At 57.6% G+C, this 9,429-nt stretch overlaps 1 protein-coding gene across 1 annotated transcript in view; it reads left to right on the forward strand.

Annotated features, from left to right (window-relative positions):
- KIAA1755 (KIAA1755 ortholog) overlaps positions 1 to 8,864 on the forward strand; it is a 29,881-nt gene extending 21,017 nt beyond the window's left edge. The window contains exons 9-14 of the mRNA XM_058679646.1: positions 93 to 191; positions 985 to 1,133; positions 4,051 to 4,189; positions 4,753 to 4,875; positions 5,444 to 5,668; positions 7,503 to 8,864. Of these exons, the coding sequence (XP_058535629.1) occupies positions 93 to 191; positions 985 to 1,133; positions 4,051 to 4,189; positions 4,753 to 4,875; positions 5,444 to 5,668; positions 7,503 to 8,150 (1,383 nt within the window). The 3' untranslated portion in view covers positions 8,151 to 8,864. The remainder of the gene's footprint in view (positions 1 to 92; positions 192 to 984; positions 1,134 to 4,050; positions 4,190 to 4,752; positions 4,876 to 5,443; positions 5,669 to 7,502) is intronic.
- The last annotated feature ends 565 nt before the right edge of the window (positions 8,865 to 9,429 follow it).

A 9,429-nucleotide genomic window follows, 5' to 3' on the forward strand; every position in this document is an offset into this window, starting at 1 on the left:
GCCCTGCCTGAGGATTGGAAGCAGGACCCCTGGGGCCGGGCACTGCCTGCGTACGCCTGGCAGGCCCTGGGTGACTCCCTTTCTGCCTGCAGAGGCTGGACCCTTTCCTGGCTGCCCTGCACCAGGCCTCATCCCTGCTACGGGCATCCATCGAGGAGTTCGAGAAGGGGGACCTCCCTGAGGGGGTGCAGGTGAGCCTGGGGCACAGGCAAGGAAGCCACATGAAACTGCCCGCCTCAAGGGGCCGAGGGCTCAGGGTCAGGGCCAGCAGAGTGGGTGTCACCATCCCCGTCGTTGGCTGATTATATCAGCTGGTATGGATTAGGCCCCCCACTACAGAGCGGAGACCTCGCTGGAGACCCAGCCCAGGGCAAGCCGACTTGTCCCTGCCTTCCTGGCACTCATGGTGAACGTGGACTACAGGGCATGGAGACGGGACCACAACGTGTGCCAGCTGCCGTGGAAGAGAGATGGAGAATGATGGGGAAGGGAGGACTGGCACGTAAGGGGTGGACAGGGCTTTGAGACGGGCAGAGGGTGAGTACGTGCAAAGGCCCTGAAGTAGGATTCTGCGTGAGAAACTCAGGCATGGCAAGGAGACCAGTGGAAGGAATCACTGGGCGGTGGGCGGGGGAGGGGAGGGTGGATGCAGGGCAAGGGCAAGGAGGATCTGGGCTGGGATTCCTCTTAAGCCTGCTGAGTTTAAAGCAGGGAGAGGATCCTTTCAGCTGCCATGTGTAGAACAGACTGTGGGGGGAGCCAGAGGGCAGCAAGGAGAGCGAGGCATAGGCTGAGACAGGTGTTACACCAAGAGATGCTAAGGCTTGGCCCAGTGTGGTTGCCATGGTGATGAGAGAAGTGTATGAAAATGTATATACTTTCTAGAGGATGGAGAAGTCAGGCTTGATCTGGGTGTGGGGAGCCCTTGGCGGGTTGCCCAGGGAGAGTGAGGTAGGATCTGAGGGTAGCTCCCTGTGTCTACAGGAGGCCACCAGGTACATGAGCAAGTTCAAGGAACTGATGGAGGTTGTGTTGAGAGATCCGTGCCTCCTGGGCCTCCAGCGGGAAGGTGGTGCCACCTTGGCCAGGCTGCGGGGTGAGGCTGGCCGGTTGGATGCCAACCCAGACGTCAGGTATGGACGCTGACTCTCTCCTCTCCAATTCCTACCCTGCCACCCCGGGGACCTGGAAGCCACCTGCTGAGTGGTAGAGTCCGGGCTAAAGCCCCAGGACACCAGGGTGCAAGCTAGTCAACCTTCAGAGAACGACAGAGTCTCGCTGGTAATGCAAACAGCGAACAGAGTTTATTGCCCAGCATACTGGGGTCAGACCGTACTTGGGGCATGCAGGCCAGCCAAGTGGCAGTCGGACCTCGCACTAGCCCAAGGCAGAAGATTATATAGGCCCTTTTGGGCTGAGAAATACATCAAAAGTAACAACCTTAGACATGTTAATTTTTCATGGCCTTCAGGCGCAGGCAGGCAGTCTGTTCCGTTCCCACACCCATTATCTTTATGGCTCATCCCATTTTCACACCCTTATCTTCCTCCTGTTCCTGGGACCAGAGAAGAGTTGTGCCCTTGCCCTCCTGCACCTGGGTTAGTTGACAGAGCACAGGGTTGCAGGGTAGCAAAGAACAGATTTATCGCTAAAGCGGAATCCTCCCAGAGTCCAGGCGCCTCCTGGCCTAGCAAAGTAGCAGTTTTCTCATCACACTACCCAACAAAAACATGCCATTCTAGTATTCTAGCATTCTAACATTTTACCCACACTCTAACACTTAGGAGACACACAGGCAGGCCCCAAGGAGCCGGGATCAGGCGCCTCCAGGCCCCCCACTCCACACCTTGGCAAATTCCTTTTTTAAAAGAAGATTTATTTGAAAGGCAGCATGACAGAGAGGGGAAGAGAAAGACAAATCTTCCCTCTGCTGGTTCATTCCCCAAAGGACCACAACCTGGGCTGTGCCAGACTGAAGCCAGGAGCTGGGAGCTCCATCCAGGGGTCTCCCACGCAGGTGCAGGATCCCAAGGCTTTCAGCCTCCTCTGCTGCTTTCCCCAGCTATTAGCATAGAGCTGGATCAGAAGCAGAGCAGCTGGGAGTCAAGCTCTTGACAAACGCCTTGTCCTTCAGCCGTGGCCATACCCAGGCTGAGGTGGGCACCAGAGGACAGACCTCCCTGCTCCTGGTCACCCTTGCTTACTATGCATTTTTTTCGAGACCTGTAGGCTGGATCAAGCCCCTTCAAAGGCTGAATAGATTGCTCTTAGTGGGAACCCTGTGGGACCCAACCACGTCCTCAAGTGGCTGATGGGCTCAGTAATGTGGACAGCTGCTAATGGCTGGTGGGAATTTGAAGTCAGGCCACCTGGGCATTGCACCCTGATACAGCTCTCCCTCCCTGCAGGCTCCTGGGCCTGCCCAGGAAAACCACATGGCTTGTCAGGGGTCTCAGATCTCCTGGTTGCTAACAGGCATTCTGGGCTGTACCCCACTTTCTTGCATTTAGGGAGTGGGAGGGAGTCAGTAATGAATTGGTCATATGATCTGGTACTGTGGCACAGACAGTTGAGCAATACTGACATATACTGGTTCGAATACTGGTTCAAATCCCAGTTGCTCCACTTCCAACCCAGATCCCTGCTAATGCCCTTGGGAAAATATCTGAAATGCTTGGGCCCCTATACCCACATAGAAGACCTGTGGCCAGTCCTGGCCACTGCAGTTATTTGGGGATGAGCCATTGAGTGGAAGTCTGTCCCTTTCTCATTCTCTCTCTGCCCCCTTTGTGTAACTCTGCCTTTCAAAACATACATTTTAAAAAACCCAGAAATAGGTCAGAAGCTGGAAGTATTTTCTTTCAATTATAAAGCAGCTACTTGCATCCAGGAGTCAAGTGTGAGGCTTGCCTAAGCTTTTAACATCCATTTGTTTATTGATCCAACACTTAAACAGCGCTTAGCCGTGTGTGCACCATTGTTCTAAGGACTTACAAATACTGACCCATGTAATTCCCATGCCTGAGACAGGCTCTGGTGTTAGCCTTAATTTATAGTAGGGGAGTCTGGCTCAGAGAGGTTATGGGACAAGTTTAGGATCACAGAATAAGGATGTGGTGGGACAGGGATGTGATCCCTGGGCTGCTTGGCCCCAGAAGTTTGAACACACCACCCTAACTTGCACCCTTAGACTCTGGAGCAAGTCAGCACAGAGGAACTGGGGGATTAGCAGTGACTCTGCGGAGGGGGCAGCAACTTGAGGTGGGGTGCCCCTCACTCAGCTTGGGTGGCAGGCTCTGCTCCTATGGAGTGTGCTTGACTGCTGGAAGCTCCACCAGGGGGCGCTGTGGTCCCACAGGAGCTGACAGGAGGGTTTGCTCCACTGATGAGCCTCTGTGGGCCCAGCCTGCCTAACCCTCTCCCTCCCTCACTAGGCTGCCCTTGCACCCTTCCCTGGAAGGCCAGCGATCCCTGGGGAGCTACAAACAGACAGACAGACCAAGGAGACCATAACGGACAGGGGAGAGGGCTGAGAGTTGACATTCCTCATTTCCCATGGATGGCCATGTTGGCCTCACATCCCGCCTGCACCCTTCCCTGACTTGGCTTGTTTCTTGAGCTCCTATGTGGAAACAGCCCTGCACTGGGCACCCAAACAGATCACCACAGTAAGCGTCATTTCCCTATCTGGGGCTGGGGGAGACCTCAGTTTTTCCCTCTGTGAAATGGAGACCTGGTGATGAGGGGGGTGTGGTTACACCACTTCAAAGCCAAGCACTGAGAGGATTGTACAGGTCCTGTCCTGAACCACTGGAGTTCGAAGCCAGTTGTGTCCAGTGGGCCTTGTGTTCCTTGGAGGGTGGCTCCTTGTCCTCACTGCTGCAGCCTGGGTCCCCCCATGCCCCTGAAGGCCCAGAGAGGTGTAGGGAACTGCCCAGGATCACAGAGCAAGTCACCAGTTGGAAATTCAGGCTGGCGCCCCAGAGTTGGGGTAGGAGTGGAGCCAATGGGGGGGCACTGAGTACCTGTTCCACCTGCCCCTGTCCCCAGGGCCCATCTGGCTGAGGCCACCACTCTGTATGGCCTCGTGGAAGAGCAGCTTCATGTCCTGGTCGCCACATCCAACCACCTCCTAGGGAAGTTGGATCTCCGAGTTCGCCTGGGTCACCTGGAAGGTGCCATCCACCAGGTGAAAGGGGACACTGGTAGGGGTGGGCAGTGGTCAGGGGAGGCCCTGCACAGCCTGACATTCTGGGCTGGCAGACAGTGGTCCCTCCTGTGTTAGGCATCCATCCTTGGGGCAGAGCAGGTGACGGGTTTCATCAGGGTAAAGAGCTTGTGTGTGCTTTTGTGGGTATACAGAAGAAGAGAACACCACTTAACTATCATTAGTCACGTACCCACACCCCAAGCCTTCACCTGTGAGCTCCGGAAAAGGAAACAGCCCGCCCAGTGTGGGCGGAGCCTTGCTCCCCACCTCTGGAACTTGCATCCCCCCAGAGTCGGGGCGCTCATCACTGCATCCCCAGGCTGCCCCATTATGACCCACCCAGGGAGCTGCGTTTGCTACCCTGTGACTTTAAGTGGCCCCTCCCTTTGAGGATTTAAAGAGTGCCCTCCTCACCCCTCCCCTTGCCCAAGTGTTGGTCCATACTCCTGATCCTGGACAGTTCTCCAGCAAATGGGGGCAAGCTGGCCTAGGCCCCCTGAGAAGCTCCAGAGACAGGGAGCTCACCAACTTCCCCACCCTAGGTCAGCGAGTGGATGGAGCAGCAGGGCAGCCGGTGCCTGCAGGCGCTGACCCCTGAGGATGGCAGCCTGGAGACTGTGGAGAAGGCACACGCTGAGTTTGAAGACTTCTTCCTGCAGGCTGCGGTGCGTCCTGAGCCACGGGACAGGGTGCAACACCTGGGGTGGGATGACAGCGTTCAAGGGGTGATCCTACAAGTGGAGGTAGGAAACTGCAAGGAGACCAGGGTGGGTCAGCAGTGATGTCATCTCCTCCAGAAAGCCTTCCCAGACTGCCGGTCCAAAGTCCACTCGGAAGTTCTAAGGGTGTTTCTTAAAATGCAGTGTCCAGGGCTTTACTTCGGACTTGCTCAGTCAGCCTCAGACATCAAGGGCTTTGCCAGGTCAAGAAATGGGGCCCTTGGTGTTGGGGCACAGAGTGAACCTGCCTGACCCCTGGGAACTCCCAGGCTGGTGGAGATTAGGGGGCAGCAAATAAGAAACACAAGGGACTGTGGTGGGGACACAGTGGAGAGCCCCTGACCTAGGCTTTGGGTTCAGAGAATCTTCCAGGAGTCCAGCAAGGCAGAGGCCTGGAGAGCTAATACAGATTCATCTCATGGAGGAAGAGACCAAGTGGCAGTGGGAGTTTCCTGACTCCTGGGAATCCCCCAGGTCAGGACCTGAGTGGAGGTCCCCCCCTTTCTACCCTCAGGCCCAGTACCGCCGAGGCCTGGAGCTGTCCAAGCAGGCGGCACAGCTGGGAGCTGCAGCCGGAGGCGGCTCAGGCGAGGCGGGGCGAACAGGATTCCCGGAGCTGGCAGCCTTCGCCCGTACACAGCGGGCCTTCCAAGCTAAGCTGACCCACTTCTACATGGCAGCCGAGCGCCAGCGCACAGACCTGGAGACACTGCTCCACCTGCACCGCTTCTGCAAGAAGGTGAGGCTGGACTCCATCCCCGCAAATAGGGCAGATGTGGCAGGTGCAGTGGGGCTGAGCAGCGCTCTGCCTGACACCAGCCTTCTGGCGTGGTTTACTTCCTCAGTCCTGCTGGGGAGGCAGCGGTGGCTTTGGGCACAGCTGTGACCCTGCCCTTAAATATTCCAGTGTCTTCTCTGGAGAGCTAATATAGACCCATCTCATGAAGGAGGAGCCGCTCCAGCCTGTAGGAGGAGCACGCCCATTTCACACAGGAGAACCCTGCCCCAGAACACAGCTGCCTAATGGCACAGCTGGGCTGCCAAGCCAGGAATCTGGCTTGGGGACCAAACAAAATGCTGTGATTTCCCCCAACCCAGGGCCTGGTCCACAGTGTGAGTGTAATGGCCAAGTCCTCATTCCTGTGGCGAACAGGAACAACACCTCGAAGGTTGGTGGAGGCCTTCTAGAAGCTTTTCTTCTGAATTCCTGGGTTTTAGCCCCCTTGGCCTTCCCTGGCTCAGCTGAATTTGTTCTAGGCTTGAGGGCCTTGCACATACTGGACCCTCAGCCTGGGAGGCCCCTCGTGGCCGTGAGCTGGTTCCTATGTTGAACTCTGATCTCCTCCTCCAGGAGGCCCTCTCTGCCACACCACCACCAGTCCCTACTCCTTCTCACTGCCCCTTTCTTTGCTGCCTGGTACTTGCCATGGTCCAGTGTGACTCTCGGCTCTACTATGCTAGCCCGGGCACCCCCGGGCTGGAGTCTCCAGCACAGCCCTCTCTGGCTAGTTGGCATGCTTTGGCCCTCAGGCACTGTGGGCACTATGCTTCCTGAGTTGCCAGCCCCATGTGTCCAGCTGGGCCTGGACAGCTAAGCCTGGGGCCAGACAGATGACCCAGCAGCCCCGTGCTGGGCTGGGCCCCAGGCGGGGAGCGTGCATGCCACTGCTGTGGCCCTAAATAATAATAACCCGATGGTGCGGCTCAGGGAGATTTATGGAGCCCTTTGCCAGCCATGAGCTCTGTGTGCTGCCGCGAATATGAAGCCATTCATCTAAAGACAAGTTCCCTTAATCCATGGAAAGATGGCCTCCTCGGAGAAAATGGCCCTCCAATCCTCATCGCCTAACAGCTCGCTGTCGGCCTCGGAATTAATGGAGAGAAGGATTATGTTTCTCACGAGCTGCGGGGAGTGTGCGGCCTCCTTGGCAATCTGCAGGCCCTTGGAGGGGGGACATGGGTATAAACAGAATTACAGCCAGTGGCACAGGATCGCAGGGGTGGAGGGCTGGGTGTGGCCTGCCACCTGACGTGGATGCCTGTCCTACTGTGTGACTGCCGGGGCACGCCCCTGCCTGGGCCACTTTCTGCTCTGCCCACAGAGACAGAACAGATCTGAATGGCAATCCCCAGTCCCTCCACCCTGACTCACTGTATGATTGGGAGCAAGTGAAGTTTCTGCCCTGAGTCTCAGTTTGCTCCTGTGTGAAATGGACTGCTGGTTGAGTTCTTTATGTTCAGACAGGACATGCTCAGTGCCAGGCGAACACTCAGCACTCAAGGCGCAACACCGAGCCCCTCCCTCAGCACCCTGAACCGAGGAGCCAGGCTTCTCACATATTATCATCTAATGCAGCTCCCACTTCATAGGAGGGAAGGTCCTGGTGGGCCCAGGGATAGTGTAGGGGCTGGGGTCCATTTCCAAGTGGCAGGTGCATGGGAGAACCATTATCATCAGCGTGAGCAAGAAGATCATGACCAGCCCGGGTTTCATTCCAGCGATTCTTTGTCTCCAAGCCCCTCCCAGGGTCCCCCTGCCAGCCTGAGCCCCTGCTTTCTCTTCTCCTCCTCAGCTAGCCTGGTTCCACATGGATTGTCAGGACCTGGTGAGCCAGCTCAGGCTGGGCAAAGGCCAACGGGCCAGCCCTGGGGATCAGCGCCGCCTTCACCGCTACATGCAGCGCCTGGTGTCTGAGTTCCCCACCGAGAAATTCACAGCCATGGAGCTGCAGGTGGCCTCCCTGAGCCAGGCCGGTCTGGGCCAGGACCTGTGGGAGGAGGCCCGGGCAAGACACGAGGAGACTCAGGCCCTCCTGCACAAGGCCCTGGCCCACTGTCCAAGCACGGGGTTACCCACTGCCCACAGGACACCCCCCGAGCTGAGGGGAGTGGCTGCCAAGGGCCAGGGGTCCAATGCAGAGGTCACTTCCAAGGGCAAGAGGGACGTGCCCCTGCAGGACTCGCCAGGTATGGATCAGCTGGCCAAATCCCGCTGGCCGCCTCGGGGTGCCCGAGGGAGGCCAGACGGAAATTGCGAGTCTGGCCAGGCTGGGCACACAGAGCTCGCCCCCGAGCGGTTTCTTGCAGCCCTCTTCCGGCCACGACTCCCTAAGTCCAGCCGGGGCCCCCGGACCCCTGGAGGCAGCTTCTCTTCAGAGGGCACCGACTCACAGACATCCCTGGAGGACTCACCCCAGACCAGTCCCCTTGCGTCCCTCTAGCTGTGGACCCATGGGCTGCACCAGACTCAAGGCTGTCAAACCCTTATTCACTTGTACCTGGAGGACAAGCAACTGTCCCCACCACTGCAGAACATTCTGGGCAGGCCCTGCTGATACCTGCCATGAAGCGTGCAAAGGTTTGGTGGGGGACACCACCATCACTGTGTACCCTCCCAGGGGGCTCTGGCTTAGGCAGGCCCAGCTGCCACCCTGAGTTGAAGAAGGAACATAGCTGCCCCCTTGGGCTCCAGGCTAGAGGAGCTCACTGTTGGGAAGATGTGGGAATGGTTTCCTGCCTTAGGGTACCATGGCAACACCCCCTGAAGCAAGGATTGGATTTGACTTTGGCCGTGACCCCAGGATCCACAGGGCAGGGCAGCCGAGTCTGGAGAGGAAATGGAGGGTCTACAATCCCACAGCCTCCCACACGGGCCTCCTCCGGAAGGCAGCTGAGAACGTGAGCACCTGCCCCCGATGATCCTACGGAGGCCTGTGAGAGCCAGGCTACTCACTCACCAGCTCCTGGAGGTTAGTTTTGTGAGCTGCCGGCAAAGCTCCGTTGGCCTCAGCCAAGAGCACCTCCTGCTGAGGCCGGGGGTCACCTCTGTGCGTGCCAGGGGAAGGGCAAGGCAGAGGTGGGAGAGGCTGCTGCGCCCCCTCCACCTTGGTTCCTGGGCCACCCTTCTGATTCACACAGCCCACAGTACTATAGAAAGAAGCCTGTCCATCCAGGGCTTTCAGCCATCCTCGTCTCCACCCCGTATTCCATCCCTGACCCAGGCCTAGCCGCTGGTGCCCCGGAATGTGGGGCTGTATAACATAGGAGTAGAGGGGGAGGAGGGACCAGCATCACCATGTAGTAGGTCAGGATCCATAGCTAGAGCCTGATTCCCGTCAGCTGTGGGATGCACCCCCATAATGCTCTCTGGCAGCTGAGCTGGAATTTTCTTGGCCTCAGCACAAAGTGAATACGGACATCCTCTCATTGTGGGGTCTGGCCAGGGAGACTAGGCAGGCCTGGAGCCTGCAGGCCCAGGAGGACTCTCAGTGGAGAATCACGCATACTCTGGGCCCCAGTGCCTTCAAGAATCTTCTGTGAGACTCAAGATCTCTCCAGGTGCAGACTGGGGCTTGCCTGCCTGTGAGCAGAGAGGAGTGAAAAGCAGCCCTGTCGGGGGCCCAGCCACTGAATGTTTCTAGCCAGCTTCCTGGGGCTAGGGGCCTGGAATCTGCATTCGGAACCACTTGTTGTGTGGTTCCCCATGCAACTCAGCAAGAG

Source organism: Ochotona princeps, chromosome 22, assembly GCF_030435755.1.
Source record: "Ochotona princeps isolate mOchPri1 chromosome 22, mOchPri1.hap1, whole genome shotgun sequence".
Classification (NCBI taxonomy): Eukaryota; Metazoa; Chordata; class Mammalia; order Lagomorpha; family Ochotonidae; genus Ochotona; species Ochotona princeps.